Consider the following 25820-nt stretch of genomic DNA (forward strand, 5'->3'; position numbering starts at 1 on the left):
CATAGGTTGATAAGAACTTTATGATTGTTTCTTGGAGAAATGTGGGAAATCGATTGAGATGTTATTGAATTTATGAATTTTTTTGGTAGCATGGTTATTTCCACAACATTACATTTACCAATTCATGAGTATGGGGTGCTTTTCAGTCATTTATTGTCTTCCCGTGCCTGTTTCTTCTGAGTTTTGAAGTTTGCCTTCTAAAGATCCTTCAATTCTTCCATTAAAATACTATTATGCATAGGACTATAATCCTGTTCTCAATCTTAGTGTTTTTTGTAGATAATAGATGTGCTATATGGTTTTGTTGGAATTTGGGGAATTTCTAATGAATATTTCATATATACATAAATTTTTAGTTTTCATTTTCCTATTTCTGTTCATGTAATTTCATTTTCTTGGCTTTTTGCTCCACCTATAGCTTGAGATCTGTGGTGCAAATTAACGAGGAGAATAAACAGCTTTCTATCTGATTTACCAGGATTGCTTTGAGTTTTTCTAAATTTAGCAGAGTAGTGGGTTTGGATTTGTCATATGTAATGTTTATTATATAGAGATTTCTTCCCAATACCTTAACTCTCTCTAGGACTTATATTATGAAATTGTTAAAAATAACTTCTCATTGCTTCTGTGTTTTACATTCTGTATCAGAGTTTCAGTCTCCTCCCTGACCTTGCATATTTGCGCTCTGCCCTTGTAACCCAAAATAACACACACACACACACACACACACACACACACACACACACACACCACACCCCATTAAAGCATAAAAAATCTTATTGTGGCAGCTGTAGTCACAGAATATGGCACTCTGTCCACACATCTGCCCTTGTAAATATTTATTGCAATGAGTCAATGGCCTGGTTCAAGTTCCCTAGGTCCTGTGACACCATCAATATTGGCTCCTCTTTAAGTGTCCTTCTGAATATCCTGTTGTTGCCCTGTGCCTGAGAGATCCTATAGCTTTAGATCAGAAGGACCATCCCTTTCATGTACTTCAACAGTCCACAGATGACATAAATTTTGGAATGAGCAACTCAAAGCCCTGGACTGAGGCCTGGAAAGTAGATCAGTTGGTCAGCCTACTGGCTTTACCTTATCAGCACCAACATGGAGAGCTCTCCAGGATTGCTCCACCCAGTCAAGGCATGGGCCTCACTCTTCCAGTGCTTCAGCTGTTGAGGGGCTGGGACAGCTCTCCTGCTCTCACATTGTAGGGGTCGGCTCACTCATGCATGTGCCACCAAGGCCAACTCCACTGTGATGCCTAGGTAAGGTACAGGGCCCACACTTCTGCCAGCAGTTAGCAAGGCCAGCTTTCCTGACTACCATAGGTAGTAATTGCATTGGAGAAGAACATCACACCCATGCTCACTCGACTACACAGCTTTCAAGTTGCAGTGCCAATTCCCTTGTGCTCATATCCACAGAGCTGGCTCAGCTGAGCCCCCTCCACCATGGCCATCTCTACTGTGATTCCCAGGAAAGGTAAGAGCCTCTTGACTACCACAGGTGATGAGGCATAAGAGGGGTAGGGCTTCAACCCTGCACCCATTTCTCATGGTTAGGTCAGATCTGCCACACTGCCACACTCATCCCCACTTGGCTGCCTCACCTGAGCCCCAGTAATCTGGATATTATAACATGATGTTTAAAGATACAAGAATCCTGTAGCATTATAATGTCCCTCTCACATGTGAGCGACATGGCAGCCATACATTTCAGAAAGTGTTTGTGGCAACTCATATAAAGTCCATTTCAGGATTAAAGAGATACTTATCTGAATAGGAAATACAATAGGAAAATGTTAGGTTTAGACTCAACTTTCCTAACAAATATATTTTATTATAAAATTATTGACCGAGAGTACCTCACTTATAACCTGACTAACTTAAGCAATAGGAAAAGAAGATTATAGAATATAATAATGAAACATTAAGGATATCAGTTCTGAGGAAGATTCTCCTAGCATAATCAGCAGGATTTCTTCTGCTGGAACCTGGAGCAACCAGAATACAGAAACTCAGTTGAAGCCTGGAACCCCAAAGCCTTCCCTTTAGTGGTTCTCTTTAGGAGCATCTCAAAATGGAGCAATGAACAGCCAAAACTATCCCAGGCCCTCAAATGCCCTGCCTCACATTCATTTCTCCTTTCAGAATTTCTTCAAGGATGTTTTTCAGCTGGTTAACAATCAATCTTCCCCACATGGTGGTTCAACTTCTAAGGGGAAAATATCACCTGTTCTCTCACAAGTCTTTTTCTCATCCCCACTTGTTATCTAAACAAAAAACATGTGTCTCCCTTTCTCTTTAGGGTGTCCTCTTTTAAAAATTTTTACAAGACATTGTGATAACATTTTTCCTTTCCACCTCCTTCAGATCCCCTCCAGAAACACCCCAATTCCATTCCTCTGGATCTATTTTCATTTTTCTACATACAGACATGGATTTTAACTGCAACATATTTAAAGATTCTCTCTCTTTTTCAAATATACATTTCTGGCCTTTTTAAAAACTAAAACAATCATATATCATTATGTGTTTGTGTGTGTATTCTCTATATGATTTTATCATATTGGTAAATGTATTTGTTTATATGCTAATAAAATATTTTTATTCATACATCTCTGTAGTTCAACCTGAGTTCAGGAATGGCGAGACCTCAAGCAGTTGTTTTATTGTTCAGGATTGTTTTACCTATCCTGAGTTTTACGTGATTTTATATGAAGCTGATAATTGTCCCTTTAAGTACCATGATGGATTCTGGTGGAATTTTGAGGAAGATGTCACTAAATCTCTACATTGATTTTTAGCCATTTTACTGTATCAATACTACTAATAAACAAACATGGGAGAGCCAGCCATTTTCTTATCTCTTTTACTTCTTTCTTCAAAAACATGAAATATTTTCTTGAGGACAGTGAACTTCATTAATAGTATTCAAGAGAGGAAGGCTCCCCAAGCCACTCTCCTTCTTCTGTTGGTTTGGGATAAAAATTGAAATGGGATATTTTTCCGTTTGGGGGGGCTGAATTGGAACAGATGCTTCTCAGAAGCCAAGAGCTTCTCTTGTTCTGTCAGGATTGCTTGGGTCAATGGTTCAGGGCTCTTTATCTCTATGAGGATATGTAGGCCATGTTGTGTTCCATCAAGTTGCTGTAATCATATTCATTTTCATACAAGAATATGAACTTTACAAAGTTGTTACTATAAGCAATGCTACCCTTAGCATCATGTATGAAAGAGTAGGTGTTACTGTTAAAGTCTCAGGTTACAACCTGATACTGAGTGTAGCCATGGATGCTCTTTAGTGTCATCTCTGATATCTGATTCACCATCCTCTTAGTATCATCATACTTGGCAAATTTCTCCATATGACAAACAAGATGTACAAATTGGGAATAAATACACAAAAGAGATGGCTGTTGAGGATTCTGTTCTGCTCTGGGATGACCTTGATGACGTCCATGTCAGTCCCTTCTATGTAGGGATGATGTTCTGGAATTTTCCCTGACCATCATGCCACAGATTCACAGAGAGCAAAGTCTTCTGTGTGGTCATGATGGCATGGTCCATGGTCATGAGTTCTTCCACAGTATCAAAGTTGTCATGAATGACAGTGGACAGTGGTGCTAAGTAATTGATAGTTCATAAAGCATTGCTGACATTTTGAGGGAGTTGTCATAGTTATTACAGATTATGCCTATCTTAAAGTTAGGAGAATTAACAGAAGGGGACAAATATGATGACACTTTTCCCCCAGCTTTCAAGTGAGCCTAAGCTTCCTCTTTGATGCTGAATACACCAGTAGCCTCCAGAACATATTCAACATTAGCTTCCCCCTGTTTAATATTGGTCAGATCTCACTCATAGAAGATGGTGGTGTCTTCCTGTTCAAGACAAATTTCTCATTCTCATTTTTGACAATGCTATTGAATTTGACTTTTGTCAAGCCATACTGAAACATGCAGACCATGTGTTAGCGTCACTGAAAGGGCCATTAATGGCAAAAATATTCACATTGGTAGAGTTTAAGGAAGTCCTGTTTTGGAGGTTGGCTTGATGTATTTGGATGCTAATTACTTCTTGCTGTCCCTGTGACCACTTTGCCTAAGAGCCTAACCTTTTTGACCAATAAAAGGCCATCACACCTGGACAGGCCAAATGGGATAAAAGTGGTTTAGGTTCCAGGGCTGGGAGAGACAAAAAGAATCCTGGGAGAGACATGGGAGGAGAGGAGAGGAGAAGAAGATTGTGCCATCACAGGTTAGGTGGAAGAGAAGTACATGGCCTGCATGGATAGAAATTTGACCTAGGTGAAGAACATTAGTAAGTATTTGAGAGTATGGATACGAGGTATCTTGATAGGAATTACTAGAAGCAGACGGCATGGGAATGGGACAATTATCTCATACCTGCCCCACTATGGGGAGTTTTTTTAGGGGATTAGTATCTACCCTACCCAGGGTTAACTAAGGCTATTTAAAAATATAACAGATGTTCTGTGTGTTGATTGGTTGCTAGCAGGTTAGAAAATACTGCTGTAATAATAATTATAGGCCGAATAATAATATACATTACTAGGTCATACAGGAAAGTTAACTGAAACACTCTGGTACCCAGGTACCCAAAAGGGCCAAATCCATTCACCATGACCTTCAGTCTGTGTTTCCTGGAAAAGATTTGCACAATATGATAAGATGCAGTTATCTGTGGACTAGGGAGGAACAGAGAGCCAGACATGAAATTTTTATCATAAAAACTTTGAGTTGTTTGATTAGAGTAACTGCAAGATATTTTATAGTATGTATGGGTATTGAAAATGGTCTTGTTTTCCTGGTTTATTTCTCAGTCCATTTGTCATTTGTATATAAGACTGTTTCTTATTTTTGTGTTTATTTTGTATGCAGACACTTTTCTGAAGATGTTTATCATTTGTAGGAGTTTCCCCAAAGAATTCTTAGTCATTGTCTAGATCTGGGTAGGGGTTTAAGGTTTGCCGCCTGTATTGTCCTTGGCTGGTGCCTTAGTTTGAGCGGGACCCCTGTGCCCAAATCTGCCTATCATAATGTTCTACTTGTAGGCTTCTAGGACCCTCTGGATCCTTCTACTTTGCCATTCTCCCATGCTTCTCTCATCTAGAGTCCCACTAGAATGTCCTTCCCTCTGTCTCAGTTTCCTGGTAAGTGAAGGCTTTCGTGGGACATGCCCCTTGGGCTAATATGCAGATATAAGTGAGTATATACCATTTGAGTCTTTCTGCTTCTGGGTTAACTCACTCATTATGATCATTTCTAGCTCAATCCATTTATCCACAAATTTGGGAAATTCTTTGTTTTTAATAGCTGAATAGTATTCCATAGTGTATATGGACAGAACACTCTCCACAGTAGAGTGGAGAGTGGGATATGACTTTCTCACATACTCTGGTGCCTCATCTTTGACCATGTCCCCTGGAGGGGGAGACCTGGTGGCACTCAGAGGAAGGACAGCAGGTTACCAAGAAGAGACTTGATACCCTATGAACATATACAAGGGGAGGTAATCCCCCTCAGGAACAATCATAGGGGAGGGGAATAAGGGGAAAATGGGAGGGAGGGAAGAATGGGAGGATACAAGGGATGGGATAACCATTGAGATGTAACAAGAATAAATTAATAAAAGAGAAAAAAATTCTTAGTCATTTTTGTAAATAAAGATACTTTGCCTTTTTCCTTTCTGATTTTATCCACTAGATGTGTTTCAATCATTTTATTGCTTTAGCTAAGACTTCCAGCTCTATGTTGCATAGGTATTGAGAAAGTGGACAAACTTTTGTTTCTCATTTAAAGTTTAGCTTTTAATCTGTTCTCATTTAAGGTGATGTTGCCAATGAGAATGCTGTAATTTTCCTTTATTACATATAAATAAGTGCTGGGTTTGGTCTAGTATCTGTATTCTGATGCTAATTACTGGCTCCCAAGATCTAATTGCTGTTCTGACAAGCACATTCTCACATACCCGAAATATTGCTGTATAACCTTGCCTCCCTGTATGACCAATAAAATGCAAACACTTGGGCAAAGCAGAAGGAAAGAGTGAAGTGAAGGTTTGTGAGCTTTGAAGAGAAAGGATCTTGGGAGAGAGAGAGAAGGAGGAAGAGAAAGAGAAGGAAGAAGACAGAATAGGAGGAGAAGTAAATAGTTTGGTGCCATGGGTTAGGGTGGGAAAGGAGCACATAGCTGGGCCAGCATGGATGGAGCAATGGAGGATATTAACAAGTCATGGATTGGAGTTAGCCTGAGATGAGACTGGGAGGAAAAGTTAGTTTAGGAGGTAATATCTGCATTTACCAGGTAAAAGCTTATTATAGAATACACCAGATTTCTGTGTCTTTATTGATTGTAAAAGTAGGTTAGATAATACTGCCATAATAACCATTAGCATAATAATAAACATTTATTAGGCCATAACTTTAAATTAACCACAATAGGTAAATCTCTTGTATAGCTAATTTTTAATGACATTTATAATGAAGGGATGTTATATATTTTATGTTAATTAGTTTATTTACTTTAGATCTTAGTCATAGCCCGATGATCCTCATCTCCTAATTCCAGCATCCGTCCTTGTTTCCCACCCCTTCTGTTATTTCTCAGGAAAGGGGAGCCCCATTTGAACCCTCTCCAGTTCATCAAATTGCATCAGGACTGAGCATTATTTTCCTGTGGCCTGGCAAGGCAGTTCCACAAGGGGGAAGTGAACAAAAATCTAGCAGCAGAGTCCATGTCAGAGAAAGCCCCCCATTCCCCTTACTAGTCGACCCACATGAAGTCTTTAATATCACCAGCTACATATTTGTAGGGGGCCTAGATCCAGTTAATGCATGGTTCTTGTGTGTTTCAATCTCAGGAAGCTCCTTTGGGCTCTGGTTAGTTGGCTCTGTTGGTCTTCTTGTGGATCTCCTGTCTCCTCCACGACTTTTTTTTCACCCTCCATCCACTTTATTAAAAAAGGCCCTACTCTTTGTGCAAAGTTTTTCTGAACATTTCAGAATCTGTTTTGAAGTACTGCTGGGTGGAGTCCCTCAGAGGACACCTCTTGTAGGTTCCTGTCTGGGAGCATAGTGTATCCTCTTATGTCTCTATGGCTCATCCTACTAAGAGTCTCTGCTAGACTTTACCCTCATTTCCCCCCCCACCCCCAGGAACTTATCCTGAGTTAGGTTTGTAGCTTGCACAAGAGATGGTCTCACTCACAAATTCTCTTTTTCTCTGCAGGCCTTCTGTTCTCCTTCCTCCTCCCTAGCCCCACACCTGCTCTGCTCAGGCCTGATCTCTATCTGTATTTCTCTTTGCTCTCTCTCTCTCTTACTTTGCTTCCTCACTTCATCCACTACTCCTGTTTATTCTATTTTGCCTTCTCAGTAAGATTTAAGAATCTTCCCTTGGATCCTCTTTGTTACTTTCTTCTTTGTGACTGTGCATTGCAGTATGTTTATCTTGTACTAGAAAGCTAAAATATATGTATAAGCGAGTACATAACATTTTGTCTTTCTGTGTCTCGGTTACCTCACTCAGGATGATCTTTTCTAGTTCCATCCATTTGCCTGCAGATTTCATGATTTCTTCGGTTTTGATAGCTGAGTAGTATTCCATTGTGAAAATGTACAACAGTTTCTTTATCCTCTCTTCAGATGAAGGATGTCTAGGTTAATTCTAGATTTTTATTACAAATGAAGTTGCTATGAACGTAACTGAGCAAGTGTTTTTGTTGTATGGTGGAGTGTCATTGAGTATATACCCAGGAGTGGTACAGCTGGGTTTTGATGTAAAGCAATTCCCAATTTTCTGAGAAAGAGCCAGATTAACTTTCAAAGTAGTTGTACAAGCTTGTGCTCTGACTAGCAACGGAGGAGTGTTCTCCTTTCTCCACATCTTCCCCAATATGTGCTGTAACTTGAGATTTTCATCTTAGCGATTTGACTGGTATAAGATGAAATCTCAGATTCATTTTGAGTTGCATTTTCCTGATGGCTAAGGACATTGAACATTTCTTTAAGTGCTTCTCAGCCATTTGAGAGTCTTCTGTTGAGAAATCCCTGACTAGCTCTGGGCTCCATTTTTAACTGGACTATTTTACTTGTTTGTGTTTAGTTTCTTGAGTTCTTTATATATTTTGGATATTATGCCTTTTGTTGGGTGTAAGGTTGTTGAAGACCTTTTCCCTATCTGCAGAATGCCTTTTTGTTCTATTGACAGTTTTATGTCTTGAACAATTTTATTCACTTTTTGTTCCCACTTGATTGTATTTCTTTGAGAGATTAATTTTACTGCATTAAGGCCTGTATCATTTTCCTACCCTCATATTTCAGATCACTTTCTTACACTTGATGTTAGATAGTATCTCCAGGATGTACTGTAGTAGGATAGCTGGTTTCCAGTGATGTCATATGGCCTTGAGTTTTGTTTCTTGCGTTTTTAATATGGCCTCTAGCCATGTGGTTGTCTCTGCTGTTACCAGGCCTCATGATCCTTGATGGTCACGCAGTTCAGGAGTAAGAGGTCCCTAAGATGAATGTTGCTCAAGTCTCCTTAGGATGGCAGATGGACTATGTGGTTCAGAGTCGTAGTACAGCCCACCTCTTTTGAACTTGTTACAGGTTCGTCAGGTAGATTAGGTGTCAACAAGGAGACGGCTCTAAGCTGAATGTTGCTTGGGAATGTGAGTTGGGGTACAGGCCTCCTCAGGACCCAAAAGATGCTTTACCGTACAACAAGGACATATGCTCAACCATGCTCATATCGGCCTTATTCATAATAGACAGAACCTGGAAACAGCCTAAATGTCCCCCAGTTGAAGAATGGATGAAGAAACTGTGGTACATTTACACTATAGAATACTGCTCATCTATGAGAACCAAGGAATATCTGAAAGTTTTGGACAAATGGGTGGAACTAGAAAAGATCATGCTGAGTTAGTTAACCCCGAAGCAGAAAGACTCACATGGTATAGTCTCATAATTGGACATTGGACCAAAAGCAGGTCCCATGAAAGTATTCACTTTCCAGGAGATTGGGATAGATGTGAGGACATCCTACTGAGATTCTAGGTAAGAGAAATATAGGAGATGGGGAAATAGAAGGACACAAAGGATCCTAGAAACCTACAAGAAGGACACTGTGATGGGTGGATTGGGGTCCAGGGGCGTCTGCTCAAACTATTGCACTAACCAAGGACAATACATGTAGTAAACATTGAACCCCTGCTCTGATCTACGCAATGGACAGGACATTCTCCAGAATCATAAGGAGAGCAGGGACTGATTTTGACCTGAACTCTGGTACTCCATGTTTGACAACCTTCCTCTGGTGGGAAGGCCGGATGACACACAAAGGAAGAATAAGCAGGCTACCAATATGAGACTTGATAGCCTATGACCATATTGTGGGTGAGGAGGCCCCCTCGGTTTTAGACCTGGGGGGCGTGGGAATAGGGTGAAAGCAGAAGGGAGGAACAGATGATACAGGTGATGAGATAACAATTGAGTTGTAATCTGAATAAATTACTTAACTAATAAAAAAGAAACTCTTTTTTCTCCTTTATTAATTTATTCTTGTTACATCTCAATGGTTATCCCATCCCTTGTATCCTCCCACTCTTCCCTCCCTCCCATTTGCCCCTTATTCCCCTCCCCTATGACTGTTCCTGAGGGGGATTACTTCCCCCTGTATATGTTCATAGGGTATCAAGTCTCTTCTTGGTAACCTGCTGTCCTTCCTCTGAGTGCCACCAGGTCTCCCCCTCCAGGGGACATGGTCAAAGGTGAGGCACCAGAGTATGTGAGAAAGTAATATCCCACTCTCCACTCTACTGTGGAGAGTGTTCTGTCCATTGACTAGATCTGGGTAGGGGTTTAAGGTTTACCACCTGTATTGTCCTTGGCTGGTGCCTTAGTTTGAGCTAATCCCCCTCAGGAACAGTCATAGGGGAGGGGAATAAGGAGAAAATGAGAGGGAAGGAAGAACAGGAGGATACAAGGGATTGGATAACCACTGAGATGTAACAAGAATAAATTAATAAAGGAGAAAAAAAGGAAATTATATATGATACCTATCTTTTACTCAGCAATAGGAGCAAGTATGGAGGAAACTACTGTGCTAGATAAAGTAATGTTTCACTACCAGACACAAAACATGGGGAATGAATAAGAGAGGTCATGTTTTAGAACTCAGTTTGATGGTGAAGATCTATATTTGTATGGATATTGGACGCAGCTGGTGTTAAGTCACTAGATTTCATAAATTTTCTGCTACTGACATGATAATAAGTCTTCCAGTGAAAAGTGAACAGAGGTAGTTTTGTGATTTTTGCACATGTGACTAGAATACATTAGCACATAAGCATCACACTAGGGAGATATGATTCAGGCAGGATGCTATATTTAAGGATACCATTCCCTATCATGGAAAACAGGACATGTTGTAGCATAATTCAAAAATACTCCTCAATAGCATGGGCCTTTTATGACCTCACCTCTCATGAACTTTTATGAAAGTTCATATGAAATCTACTGAAATGATTGTCAATTTCTTCATGCATGTGGATGTTGACAAAGGCTGGGAACCAAAGCTTCCCAAGAGACTATTGTCCCAAGAGCATTTATGGCATGAATGTGAATGAAATCATGGCACGTGAGGCTGGAGAGCATGCCCTTCATAACATGTTTTTTGACCTATTTTGATGAAAATATTTCAGATCTCAGATCCAGATCCTGAGGCCAAGATTTTCCAGGTGTATCTAGGGAGTATGGAACAGAGAAGGCAGAAGGAAACTAGGAGATATAAACATGCCCCCTGCAGTCTATAATAGTAATAACAGAGATACATAGAGCTATGTGTGTGTGTGTGATGTTTGTCTGCATGAGAAGCTGTGTTCACCTCTGCTAAGTCTTAGATTTTGGAAGACATGAGAAAGCTGCATGCTTTTATTATTTCCTTCTTGCTTCTGAAATTTTATCTCATCTTGTGCAGTTTGACAGAACCCACCTGCTTTTGGAGAATAAAACACAGTGAAGATGATGATGGAGATTTACAGACAGACTGTAATTTTGCTCTTTTCACATATCCGCAGTCTAGAGTGGAAGATTTTTATAACACTATCATTAATTTTAAGTAAGTCATTAAAGTCATTAACTTCTTCATTCCCTCGTGAATGCCATGAATTATAAATCTTTCCTGTGTAGAGAAACTATGAGAGTTTCTGTTCTGCACCTCCCTATGTAATATTGGGAGAACTACAGAAACATTTCTTCCTTGCTCATTGTTTTTAATATTTTCAAGTGCATTTTATTGTAGTGTGGATGTCTTATATTCTAATTGACTAAGCTATGAGGTGAGAGATTCAGGTTTCACTTTTCTGCCTCATGGATCTCCTTATGTTGAAAGTTGTTATTGCACAGGGTCTCAAAATCTAAGAGGAAAACAAAATCTACACCACAGGTATGAGTTCAGTGTGAAGAGACTGCACCACTGTGTCTCTTCAAGTATCAAGAGGAAAGAATTCTTCCATCAGCATGTATTCCTAAAGGTCTACACAAAGAGGTACTTAATATTGGCCTTTAAAAATAGGGTTCATTTTCACACATAGAAAAGTATGTGACTAATATTCATGATTATATATGCAGTATTACATACATATATATGAACATACATATACATTGATTTAAAAATCTATACCAATTCCTAATGTCATTCTGGGATTGACAATAAGTATGGAAAAAAGATTCAATGTCACCACAATTTTACTTTGTTTCACTTGTGCATATGCTCAGTTACAGATTTATGGCATGATTAATATGATTAATATTCATATTAATTACTGAGAACATGTAACATTAAGGAAATTTTAGGAGAATTAATGTACTCCTCATTGAAAAGCAGGTATTCTCAGTTTGTTTATGAAGTTCTTAATATGCCAAGTGTAAGAACTTAACAGTGGTAACTGCATAGCATAGAGAGAAGAGAAAAAGTATTGACATTCATCAACTTTGCACATAAAATGTGCCTGGGCTTTATTTATCTATATACTGACCTTTTCTGTGCTTTCTTTAGTCTCTGATTCTCATGCCACATATCATTTGAATTGCATCTCATGTGGATTTTATAGAATGTGTTTTACAGCTGTTAGCCACAATGCACTGTGTCCACTGTAACTCTGATGGTTGCTTCACATTATTATTTTTCAGCTTAGGTCATCATGGTTTGCATTTCTGTTGTCTCAGATTGCTCAACTAGCTCTCTTGTACTAACCAACAACCACCTGCCAAGAAATGACACTGCATAGTTTGAGCTGGGCTCTGACATCAATCATCAATCAAGAAAAATTTCTCTAGATTTGCCTACAACCTATTTCATGAAGACATTTTCTTGATTAAGACTCCTTCTTCCATACCTTGTGTCACATTAACACAAAATTAGCCAGCACAACCACAGTTCTTAGGATGGCCACAGTCTACTGGGCCCAAGACATCTTGCTTCAGCCTTGCTAAGAAGTTGGACTGCAAGCATGTACTCATTTTTCAGGTTCCTCTTGCCTTTTATGCTCTTTGTTAACAGCTTCACAAAACTATCAGAAATCCCAAAATTACTATAAATATTTTTGTGTGAAAATTTATCAGACTTCCTCACAAGTGCAGCCTCAAGTTGAATTCGAGTAGTAATCATAGAGATAGATAGAATTATGCTTTACCACTTTCATGGTCAAATTAAGTTTCCAGTGTCTAAAGGACAAAAGTCAGATATAAAGATTTCTCAAAGTAGCTCATTTATTGCTCTTTGACATCTAAAAAACTATACAAACAAAAATAAACATTATTGTAACCATTAGCCTAATTAAAGTAGTTTCAGTCAGAGTTACTATACAAGATATGTGGTGGTTTAGTTACAGCAGACTTAAGGGAATATAAAGACAAGACAGACTTGAAACTACTCAGCACACAGATATATTATCATGGGCCGTATACCATATTGTTAATGCTGACCAGAGCTGTGATAATCTCTGTAGAATAGGCTGAATGTGCAGTAAGAAAGAACATTTAGGTTCGTTTCAGCATAATCTACATGGATGATGATGGAATTACCTAAAGATGCATTTCTCAGAATGTATTTTCTCCATGAAGTACTTGAGAGTTTACTAAAAAGAGAATTACTCATTAGGAAGGGGTGTAAATACCTTGGGGACTGATTATAGTGCTTCTACTGCTATTGTGAATTAGGACATATGTAGAAACCAGAAGAACAAGTGTAAACTGTGGAGTCTCATCCTACAGAAATGGCAATTAGTAGAATTTTAGTAGGGTTTCTCCACGTTTTTTGTTTTGTTTTATTTTAGTTTTCTGCTTCTTTCTTTGTTTTCCACAGAACTTTCTGTGGCTTTGTGTTTATTGATTTTTAAACATTATTCTGCCATACAATACATTCTGATTACAGCCTCCACTCCCTCCTCAATTCCTACCAGCTTTCCTCCACCTCCCATTTCCCCATGGATCCACTGCTCCTCTATTTCCTTTAGAAAAGAACGGACCTCCCAGTGATATCAACTGAACATGGCAGAACAAGATGCAACAAAACTAGGTACAAACCTTGACACCAAGGGTGGATGAGGCATCCAAGTATAAGAAAAAGGTTGTCAAGAGTAGGCAGAGATACCCCTACTCCTACTTGCAAGAATCCTATAAACATTTCAAGGTAACCACAGAGTGTATGCAGAGGACCTAACCCAGACCCATGTTTCTTTATTCCTAGGGCTTCCAGATGTGCCATTACGTTGCTTGTATGAGATGTTTACAATCTCTTCTTGAAGGCTCTTAGTGCTATATTTTCTGACCCAGTCATCATTGGGTAGGGATTTTTTTTCAGTTTCCAAGTGTGTCATACCATGGTGGTATGATACGATTCAAGGTATTATTTTAATCTTTGTGCATCTGTTGAGGCTTGCTTTGTGACACATCAGAAGGTCAATTTAGGATGAGGTTCCATGAAGTGTTGAAAAGAAGGTAAAATCTTTTGTGTTTGGTTGAAAAGTTGAATAGATATGTTAGGTCTATTTTATTTATGACTTCAGTTAGTGTCATTATTTCTCACTTCAAATTCTGTTTCCTTGACATATCCTTTGTGGAGTGGAGGTTCTTGAAGTCTCCCATTATTAATGTGTGGGGATCAATGTGTGGTCTAAGCTTTATTCAAGTTTCTTATACAAACAAGAGTGCCCTAGGTTGGGCATAGATGTTCAGAAGTGTGATGTCATCATGATTGAGTTTTCCATTGATGAGTATGGAGTGTCCTTCCTTATCTCTTTAATTTAATTATGGTTTAAAGTCTATTTCATTAGATATTAGAATGGGTACTCCAGCTTGCTTCTTGTGTTTGTTTGCTTGGAAGACTTTCTTGTAGCCCTTTACTCTCAGGTAATGTCTATTTTGTGGCTGAGGTGTGCTTCTTGTATGCAGCAGCATGTTGGGTGCTGTTTATTCATCTGTTCTGTTAGTCTGTGTCTCTTTATTGAAGATTTGAGACTATTGATCTTGAAGTGTTGGTCTTAGAACCTGGTGTTTTGGTGTTTTGTTCAGAAAATTATCTCCTGTGTCAACGAGTTCAAGGTTGGTTCTAACTTTCTGACTAGTAGATTTAGTGTTCCTGGTTTTATGTTGAGGTTGTTGATCCCATTGCACTTTGGTTTTGTATAGGGTGACAAATAAAGATCTATTTGCATTTTTATACATGTAAGCTCCAATTAGGCCAGTACCATTTGTTGAAAATGCTTTCCTTTTTTCACTGTATGGTTTGGCTTCTTTGTAATAAAAATCAAGTGTCCATAGGTGTGTGGGCTTATTTCTAGGCCTTTGATGCAATTCAGTTGATCAAGCAGTCTGTTTCTGTGTCAATACCATGCAGTTTCTGTTACTATAGCTCTGTAGTTTAGCTTGAAGTCACAGATGGAGATACCTCCAGACTATCTTTTAGGTAGGATCGCTTAAGCTAATTTAAGCTCCCCCGCCTGCATATGATGTTGAGAATATTCTGCATTAATATTCATGGTTTCAGGCTTTCTTTCTTTGTTGAGTCTTTGTGTGGTTTATACCTCAGGCCCAGGTGATGGTGGATTTACAAAATTAGTGGGGAAAATTTCTTCTGTTCCTATTTTGTTGAATTGCTTGAGGAGTATTGGTTTTAGATATACTTTGAATGTCTGGTAGAATTCTGTTCTAAAATCATTTGGCCCTGGGGATTTTGTGGTTTAGAGGCTTTTGATGCCTGCTTCTATATCCTTTATGGATTATTGGAATTTTAAACCTGTTTTCCTGACCTTGTTTTAACTTTCGTAAGTGAAATCTATGAAGAAAATTGTGCATTTTCTTTAGATTTTCTAGTTCTGTGGGATATAAGCTTTTGATGTAAGACCTACAGATTCTTTGTATTTCCTTAGTGTCTCTTGTTTTGTCCTTTTTTTTGTTTTGTTTTTTTCTCCTTTATTAATTTATTCTTGTTACATCTCAATGGTTGTCCCATCCCTTGTATCCTCCCATTCTTCCCTCCCTCCCATTTGCCCCTTATTCCCCTCCCCTATGACTGTTCCTGAGGGGGATTTCCTCCCCCTGTATATGCTCCTAGGGTATCATGTCTCTTCTTGGTAACCTGCTGTCCTTCCTCTGAGTGCCACCAGGTCTCCCCCTCCAGGGGACATGGTCAAAGGTGAGGCACCAGAGTATGTGAGAAAGTCATATCCCACTCTCCACTCTACTGTGGAGAGTGTTCTGTCCATTGTCTAGATCTGGGTAGGGGTTTAAGGTTTACGACCTGTATTGTCCTTGGCTGGTGCCTTAGTTTGAGCAGGACCCCTGAGCCCAAATCTGCCTATCATAATGTTCTACTTGTAGGCTTCTAGGACCCTCTGGATCCTTCTACTTCATTTCTGATTTTGTTAATTTAGATATGGTCTTTCTGTGTTTTACTTAGACAGCTCAAGGTTTTGTCTATCTGTTGATTTTCTCAGAGAACCAGCTCTTTGCCCCAGCATGCAGAGTTCGACTAAAAGTCAGGAGGAAGTTTAGCTGTTCAAAATGCAAGAAACAAAGAAGATGAGCAAGTCTGATTGATCAAGCTCTCAAACTTTACTAGTCGGGCAGCAGCTTTTATAAGTCAGAAGGCAAAGAAGGATATTGCTATAGCAACCCAACTGCAGGCTTTTCTCAAAACACAGGGAATTCTAGGCAGCGTCATAATGTCCTGCCACACAGGGTATCTTGCCCTGTCTTCATCTAGCTTTAGTCTAGCTGCTAAAGCACAACAGGGTTGCTCCATCTCTATGTGTCTTTAGTCTAACTGATGACCCACAAGAGGGTCAACTAGTTTCTGGTGAAAGACAAGCTCTGGAAAAAAACAGAGACTTAAAGGTGAAGACTTGTACAAGATGGCTGAACATTGGCCATATGGCCCATTGTCCCCAACAGCTCTTGATTTCATTGATGCTTTGTAGTGTCCTCTTTGTTTCTAATCTATTGATTCCAGGCCCGAGTTTGATGATCTCTAGTTTTCTACTCCTATTGGCTGTGTACACCTCACTTTGTTCTAGAGCCTTTCAGGTGTGCTTTTAAAGGGCTAGTATGAGAACTCTCCGATTTCTTTTTTCAATACTTTTTATTTAATTAATTTATACAGATTACAACTCAATTGTTATCCCCTCACTTCTATCCTCCCATTCTTCCCTCCTTCCCTCTTTCTTCCTATTCCCATCCTCCAGGTCTGTGACAGAAGGGGACATTCTCCTCCACCTTATGGTCACATCCTATCAAGTCTTATCTTGGTAGCCTGCTTATCCTTTCTCTGAGCACCACCAGGCCTCCTCACCAAGGGGAAGTATTCAAATACGGGCACCAGATTTCATGTCAGAGCCAGTCCCTGCTCCCCACATAACTGTGGAGAATGTCCTGTCCATTGACTAGATCTGAGTAATGGTTCAATGTTTACTGTGTGTATTGTCCGTGATTTGCGCAGTTGTTCGAGCAGACACTCCTGGTTCCAGATCTGCTCATCATGATGTTGTTCTTGTAGGTTTCTATGACCCTCTGGATCCTTCTACTTCCCTAATCTCCCATACTTCTCTCACCTAGAGTCCCAATAGCAAGTCCACATATCTATCCCAATCTCCTGGTAAGTGAAGATTTTCATGGGACATACCTATGAGGCTAGTATCCAATTATAAGTGAGTATATACCATGTGAGTCTTTCCGGGTCTCCGTTAACTTACTCAGGATGATCATTTCTAGTTCCATCCACTCATCCACAAATATCAGGATTTTCTTTTTTTAATAGATGATTAATATTCAATAGTATAAATGAACCACAGTTTGTTTATACATTCTTGACTGAGTAACATCTAGGTTGTTTCCAGGTTCTGCCTATTACAAATAAACTGCTATGAACATGGTTGAACATATGTCCTGGTTTTGTGGTGGAACATCTTCTTGGTATATTCCAAGGAGTGGAATAGCTGAGTCTTGAGGTAGCTCTATTCTGAGTTTTCTGATAAAGCGCCAGATAGATTTCCAAAGTGATTGTACAGGTTCCATTCCCACCAAGAAAGAAGGAGTGTGCCCCTTTGTCCTCATCCTCACCAGCATATGCTGTCAATTGAGTTTTTGACATTAGTCATTCTGATGGATGTAAGAAGGAATCTCAGAGTCATTTTTATTTGCATTTCTTTGATGACTACGGATGTTGAGCATTGCTTTAAGTGTTTCTCAGCCAATCAATATTCCTCTGTTGAGAATTCTCTGTTTAGTTCTAATCCACATTTCTATTGGTTTAATTGATTAGGTGGGGTTTCTTTTCTTTTCCTGCTGTTCTCTAGCCATCTGGTTATCTCTGTTGTGAGTGGGACTGGAGGGTATTCCAATGGGGTCACCCTATATGTGTGCCCTACATTGACCAGGCAGGTTAAAAGTGTGTAGAGAGAATCGTGTGTAGAGAGAATCCTAAGCTGAAGGCTAATTTCTAGAGCTCCCCTGATGTCTTCTCAGGATGGTGGACAATGAATGTTGGAACCTGTATGCACCTCAGCTCTACTGGGTTCCCTGTCTTTGTCTCAGCAGGCCCGAGCAGGAGAGGAGCAGGTTGAGAGAGCTTCAAGCTGATATCCACTCTGGTACTCCTCGGGCTACTATGGTATAGTGGATACTGTGTGGTGTGTCTGAAGCCCAATTCACCTTTGTTGGTTTACTTTGTGTGATGGGCCAGGCTGGTAATTATTGGGTGGGCAGAGAGAGAAGTCCAAGCCCAAAGATGCTTGGGTGACTCACAGACCATCTTGAGCTGGCTGCTAATGTGGGTTGTGGCCAGTGCCCGCCTCAACTTTTCTTGTTAGTTTTCTGTGTCCCAGGTTGGCCACACCAATAAGCAGTGTGTTGGTGGAAACAGACCCAAGCTGAGAGCTTCTCACCTGTCCCACAGGTCTTATTCAGATAGCAGGTAATGTGGTTTGTGGCTTGTGTTGGACTCAGCTCTTCAAACTCAGTTTCACTGCACAGATCCTCTGTTCCACAGAGGGCCTGCTGTCTGCTCAAGTATTTGGAAGAATGCAGGGTTCCCAAAGCTTTTGACTCCCAAACTAGGGGGACATCAGCCATGACGGACAGTGGGGCAGGATTAGTTCCAATTTTCCCCCACCTCCTTCCCTATAGATGGTTTGGCAGCCTGTGATCTCCTGCTCCCAAGACATGGTCCACAATGGGCAAGTCTATCTTGGGTATTGCCTTTATATATATTTTTTAATCATTACAGGACAAGGTGCCATGGTTTAGATATATTGTTGAAGTCGTGATTTTTTTTAATGTTTCTCTAGATTGAGAATTCCAAGACAAATATATAGCAGATTAAATGTCTAGGGATTTGTTCTAGTTCATGGGTGGGTTTCAGATATAAAAAAGTCAACTCTTTATGCATTTTGCCCAGATAGTCTCATATGAGAATGATCTATTTTGATGAAGTCTTGAAATGCTTTAGTCTTTAAAGATTTCTTCTTCCATTCCCTTACATTAGGTAAGATATACTTTATACAGAAATTTAGAGTGAGTATATTAAAAGATTCACTTCAATTGATTTGAAATTTTCATTTTTATAACATTCTCCATAATGATCTTGTGTCTCCTCTTAGCATACTAACATGGAAATATGAGTTCTTTCTTGTACTGCTTTTTGCTACTGATGAGATCAACAAAAACTCTTACATTTTACCCAACATGTCTTTGGTATTTTCCTTTCTTGATGACATGTGTTTAAAAACATTGGAAATAATTGATGAAATTTTACTACACAAAAATACTGAAATAATTCCTAATTATATCTGTGGAATAATTGAATGTTATATAGAACTTACAGGACCATCATGGACTACATCTTTAAAACTGGCAATTTTTTCTAGAAGTCCAAAGGTGAGGCTGTGTGATTAAAAAGGAGAGGTAAAATTTATCTGTGCTAACCCTAAATTATGACAGAATAACGGCAGCATGGGTTTGTGTGTGCTGATCTGTATATTCTAAAGAATTAAAGTATCTGATGTTGATATTTCACTAATATTTCCTTGTACTACAAAGAATGATTGAAATTGGACAAACACAAAAACATTGGCTGAACATACAAGCATGTCAGAAACAGTAAAGAATTCTATTGGAATAATATAGGGCCTTTAGAAAGTGATCTTATTGTCCTTTATAGGAGTTTTGGATAGTGAGTAACACAACATATCTAAGAAAGAACTTCCAACCAAGCATATTTCTCACATAGCTTCTTCTGTTCTTCATCCTTCAGATTTTCATTGGACCATTTCTTTCTATTCTGAATGACAATGTCCAGTTTCCCCATGTCTACCAGATAGCACACAAGGATACATGTTTGACCAATGCCATGGTCTCTTTGATGCTTTATTTTTCATGGTCCTGGATAGGTTTGGTAATCATGGAGGATGGCAAGGGTATTCAGTTTCTCTCAGATTTGAAAGAAGAGATGCAAATTAATGGAGTCTGTTTAGCTTTTGAGAATGTGATCCCAGATAATATGCAGTTATATTTGACAAGGGGTGTAATATATGAGAAACAAATCCTGACATCCACAGCAAAGGTTGTTATCATTTATGGTGAAATGAACTCTACCCTAGAAGCCAGCTTCAGAAGATGGGTATATTTAGGTGTACAGAGAATCTGGGTCACCACCTCACAATGGGATGTCATCACATCTAAGGAAGACTTCCGCCTTGACCCCTTCCATGGGGCTGTCACTTTTGCACATCACCATGGTGATATTTCTAAATTTAGAAATTTTATAGAATCAATGAGCACTTCCAAATACCCAGTAGACATTTCTTGGATGAGACAAAAGTGGAATCATTTTAACTGTTCAATTTCCTGTACCAACTATAGCACAATGAATCCTTGTTCATTCAACACTTCTCTGGAATGGTTATCGCAGCATAAATTTATGATGGCTCTGAGTGAAGAAGGTTACAATTTATACAATGCTGTTTATGCTGTGGCTCACACCTACCATGAAATCATTCTTCAACAAGTAGAGTCTCAGCAAACAGCAGAACTCAAAGGAATATTCTATGACTGTCATCAGGTAAATTATCTTACATTGATTATGCTTGTTATGATATTTCAAAATAGCCCCACAAACGATCATATGAATTATTCTCTGAATAGAAGGATTTCTGGACTTCAAAACACTTTAATATAATTTTTTTGTTGTTTTTTTTTTGCCTTTTCTCCCAAATATTTTTTATTGAAAAATAAAATCCTTCATATTACATCTCAATTGCTATCCCATTCCATGCATCCTCCCATTCCTCTGTCCCCCTCACTTTCACCCCATTGCCCTTCCTTATGATTGTGTCTGTTGGGATCTCCTCCCCTTGAATATGATGCTAGGTTATCAAGTTTCTTCTTCATAGTCTGTTATCCTTCCTTCGAGTGCCATCAGGCCTCCCCATCAAGGGGACATGGCCAAATAAGGGGCATCAGAGTTCATGTGAAAGTCAGTCCCTAGTCTCCACTTAACTGTGGAGAATATTCTGTCTCTTGGGTAGGTCTGGGTAGGGGTTTGAGGTGTACTGCACATATTGTCCTTCATTGGTGCCATAGATTGAGCAGAACTCCTGGGTCCAAACCTGCCCATCATAGTGTTCTTCTTGTAGGTTTCTAGGATGCTCTGGATCCATCTATTTCCCTATTTCCCATATTTCTCCCACCTTAGGATGTCCTTGCCACTATCCCATTTTCCTGGTAAGTGAAGACTTTCATGAGACATACCCCTTGGCCTAGTGTCCAGATATAAGTGAGTATATACTATTTGAGTCTCTCTTCTTCTGGGTTAGCTCACTCATTATGATCATTTCTAGTTCAATCCATTTGTCCACAAATTTTGGAAACTCCTTGTTTTTAATAGCTGAGTAGTATTCCATAGTGTAAATGTACCACAGTTTCTTTATCCATTCTTCTACTGAGAAACATTTAGGCTGTTTCCATGTTCTGGTTATTATGAATAAGACTGCTATGAATATGGTTGAGCATATGTCCCTATTATATGCTCGAGCATCTTCTGGGTATATTCCAAGGAGTGGAATAGCTGGGTCTTGAGGAAGCCCTATTCCCAGTTTTCTGAGATAGTGCCAGATAGCTTTTTAAAGTGGTTGCACTGGACTGCATTCCCACCAGCAATGAAGGACTGTTCCTCTTTCTCCACATCCTCGCCAGCATGTACTGTCACTTGAACTTTTCATCTTGGCCATTCTGATGGGTGTAAGATGGAATCTCAGAGTCATTTTGATTTGCATTTCTCTGATGACTAAAGACGTTGAGCATTTCTTTAAGTGTTTCTCAGCCATTGGTTATTTTTTTGTTGAGAATTCTCTGCTTAATTCTGAGCCCCATTTCTTAATTGGATTATTTGGTTTGGTGGTGTTTAATTTCTTGAGATCTTTATATATTTAGCATACCAGACCTTCGTCAGACGTAGGGTTGATGAAGATCTTTCGCAGTCTGGAGGCTATTGCTTTGTTCTCCTTACCGTGTCACCTGCCTTACAGAAGCTTCTCAGCCTCATGAGGTCCCATTTATTAATTGTTGACATTAAAGCCTGGGCTGTTGGTGTTCTGTTCAGGAAGTTGTCTCCTGTGCCATTGTGTTCTAGGCTCTTCCCCACTTTTTCTTCTAACTGATTTAGTGTCTCTGGTTTTATGTTAAGGTCTTTAATCTACTTGGGCTTGAATTTTGTACATGGTGACAAATATGTGTCCAATTGTATTTTTCTACATGTGGACATCCAGTTAGACCAGCACCATTTGTTGAAGATGCTATCCTTTTTCCTTTGAATAGATTTGGCTTCTTTGTCATAAATCAAGTGACCATATGTGTGTGGATTCATTTCTGGATCTTCAATTTGATTTCATTGATCCACGGGCCTATTGCTGTGCCAGTACCATCCTGTTTTAATTACTGTTGCTCTATAGTACAGCTTGAGATGAGGAATGGAGATTCCTCTAGGAGATCTTTTATTGCATAGGATTGTTTTTGCTATTCTGGGTTTTTTGTTTTTCCATATGAAGTTGGGAATAGACCTTTCACTGTCTTTAAAATATTGTGTAAGTATTTTTATAGGGATTGCATAGAATCTGTACATTGCTTTTGGTAAGATGGCCACTTTTACTATATTAATTCTCCCGATCCATGAACAAGGGACATCCTTCCATCTCCTGATGTCATTTTCAATCACTTCCTTCAGAGACTTAAAGTTTTTTTCAAACAGGTCCTTCACTTGCTTGGTTAGAGTTACTCCTAGATATTTTATATTGCTTGTGGCTATCGTGAGGGGTGTAGCTTTCTTAATTTCTTTCTCTGCATGTTTGTCTTTTGTATATAGAAAGGCTACTGACTTTTTGAGTTAATTTTGTATCCAGCCAATTTGCTGAAGGTGTTTTTCAGTTGTAGGAGTTCTCTGGTGGAATTTTGGGGGTCATTTATATATACTATCATATCATAAGCAAATAGGGATAGTTTGACTTCCTCCTTTCCCATTTGGATATCCTTGATCTCCTTTTGTTGTCTTATTGCTCTGGCCAGAACTTCAAGAAGTATATTGAAGAGATATGGAGAAAGTACGCAGCCTTGTCTGGTCCCCGATTTTAGAGGAATTTCCTTGAGTATCTCTCCATTTAATTTTATGTTGGCTGTTGGCTTGCTGTATATAGCCTTTCTTATGTTTAGATATGTGCCTGTATTCCTAATTTCTATAAAACTTTAAACATGAAAGGGTGTTGGATTTTGTCAAATGCTTTTTCTGCATCTAAGGAGATGATCATGTGGGTTTTTATCTTTCAGTTTGTTTATATGGTAGATTACATTGATGGATGTTTGAACATTAAACCAACCCTGCATGCCAGGAATGAAGCCTACCTGGTCATGGTGAATGATATCTTTGATATGTTGTTGTATTCCTTTTGGGAGTATTTTATTGAGTATTTTTGCGTCAATGTTCATAAGAGAAACTGGTCTGAAGTTCTCTTTTTTGTTGGGTCTTTGTTGGGCTTAGGTATCAACATGACTGTGGCCTCATAGAATGAATTTGGTAGAGTTTCATCCATTTCTATCTTTTGGAGTAGCTTGAAGAGTATTGGTATTAGCTGTTCTTTGAAGGTGTGGTAGAATTCTGTGCTGAAACCATCTGGCCCTGGGCTTTTTTGGGGGGTGGGTGGGAGAGTATCAATAATTGCTTCTATTTCTATAGGAGAGATAGGACTATTTAATTGCTTTATCTGTTCTTGATTCAGTTTTGGCAAGTGAAAGCAATAAAGAAAATTGTCCATTTCCTATAGATTTTCAAATTTTGTGGCATATATGCCTTTAAAATAGGATCTTAGGATTATTTGTGTTTATTCAGTGTCTGTTGTTATGTCTCCCTTTTCACTTCTGATTTTGGTGATTTGGATAGTGTCTTTCTGCCTTTTAGTTAGTTTGGCTAATGGTTTGTCTATTTTGTTGATTTTCTCAAAAAACCAGCTCCTGTTTTTGTTGATTCTTTGAATTGCTCTCTTTGTTTCTAATTTATTGATTCCAGCCCTGAGTTTGATTATTTCCAGATGTCTACTCCTCTTTGGTGTTTCTGCTTCTTTTTTTTCCTCGGGCATCAAACTGTGTTGTTAAGTTGCTGATGTGGGATGTTTCCACTTTCTTCCTAAAGGCACTTAGTGCTATGAATTTTCCTCTTCGCACTGCCTTCAATGTGTCCCACAAATTTGGATATGTTGTTCCGTCATTTTCATTGAATTGCAGGAAGTCTTCTATTTCTTTCTTTATTGTTTCCCTAACCCAGGTGTCATCAAGTAGAGAGTTGTTTAGATGTGTAGGCTTTTTATTGTTTCTGTTGTTGTTGAAGTCCAGTCTCAGACCATGGTGATCTGATAGGATAAAAGGTATTATTTCAATCTTCTTGAATCTGTTGAGGCTTGCTTTGTGACCTATTATGAGGTCAATTTTGGAGAAGGTTCCATGGGGTGCTGAGAAGAAGGTATAATCCTTTGTGGTTGGGTGAAAAGTTCTGTAGATATCTGTTAGATCCATTTGATTCATGACGTTGGTTAATGATATTACTTCTTGGTTTAGTTTTTGTTTCAATGACCTATCCTTCAGTGAAAGTGGGGTGCTGAAGTCTCCCACTATTAGTGTGTGGGGATCGATGTATGGTTTGAGCTTTGTTAATACATCTTTTACAAATGTGGGTGCCCTTGTATTGGGGCATAGATGTTCAGAATTGTGATGTCATCTTGGTTGACTTTACCTTTGATGAGTATAAAGTGTCCTTCCTCATCTCTTTTGATTTATTTTTTGTAAAGTCTAATTTATTATATATTAAAATGGCTACACCAGCTTGCTTCTTGTGTCTATTTGCTTAGAATATTTTTCCCAGCCTTTTACCCTGAGATAATGTCTATCATTATGGGTGAGATGTGTTTCTTGGATGCAGAAGAACGTTGGATCTTGCTTACACATCCATTCGATTAGTCTGTGTCTTTTTATTGGAGAATTGAGACCATTAATGTTGAGAGATATTAGTGACCAGTGACTGTTACATCCCATGATTTTGATGTTGTTTGCAGTATAGTACTTATGTGGTTGTTTTTGCGACAGTATAGTTATCTAAATCCCAGATAGTTTTGGTTGTAGTTTGTTACTTTGGTTTGGAGTTTTCCTTCTATTAACTTCTGTAAGGCCAGAAACTGTTTGAATTTGTTTTTATCATGGAAAATCTTGTTTTCTCCATCAATATTTATTGACAGTTTTGCTGGGTAGAGTAGTCTTGCCTGGAACCCATGGTCTCTTAGGGTTTGCAGGACCTCTTTCTAGGCCCTTCTGGCTTTCATGGTCTCTGTTGAGAAGTCGGGTGTAATTCTGATAGGTTTGCCATTAAATGTTAATTGGCCCTTTTCCCTCTCCACTTTTAATATTTTTTCTTTATTCTGTACATTTTGTGTCTTGATTATTATGTGGCGGCAGGATTTTCTTCTCTGGTCTATTCTATTTGGTGTTCTATAGGCCTCTTGTAGGTTTATCTGCACCTCCTTCCTTAGATTGGGAAAATTTTCTTCTATGATTTTGTTGAAGATATTTTCAGGTCCTTGGTGCCCAGCATCTTCTGTTTCCTCAACTCCTATTATCCTCAGATTTTGTCTTTTCTTGATGTCCTTTATTTCTTGGATGGTTTGTGTCAGGAACTTTTCAGATTTAGCATTTTCTTT

General features: G+C 39.0%; 1 protein-coding gene across 1 annotated transcript in view; it reads left to right on the top strand.

The window, feature by feature from the left end:
• Positions 1–10946: 10946 nt before the first annotated feature.
• LOC311605917 (vomeronasal type-2 receptor 116-like) overlaps positions 10947–25820 on the top strand; it is a gene marked incomplete at both ends in the record, with an annotated part of 32974 nt that continues 18100 nt past the window's right edge. Inside the window, 5 exons of the mRNA XM_084796754.1 lie at positions 10947–11152; positions 18058–18202; positions 18417–18505; positions 19191–19467; positions 19844–20650. Of these exons, the coding sequence (XP_084652880.1) occupies positions 10947–11152; positions 18058–18202; positions 18417–18505; positions 19191–19467; positions 19844–20650 (1524 nt within the window). The remainder of the gene's footprint in view (positions 11153–18057; positions 18203–18416; positions 18506–19190; positions 19468–19843; positions 20651–25820) is intronic.

This window comes from Acomys minous (assembly GCF_964271855.1).
Source record: "Acomys minous genome assembly, chromosome: 9".
NCBI lineage: Eukaryota > Metazoa > Chordata > Mammalia > Rodentia > Muridae > Acomys > Acomys minous.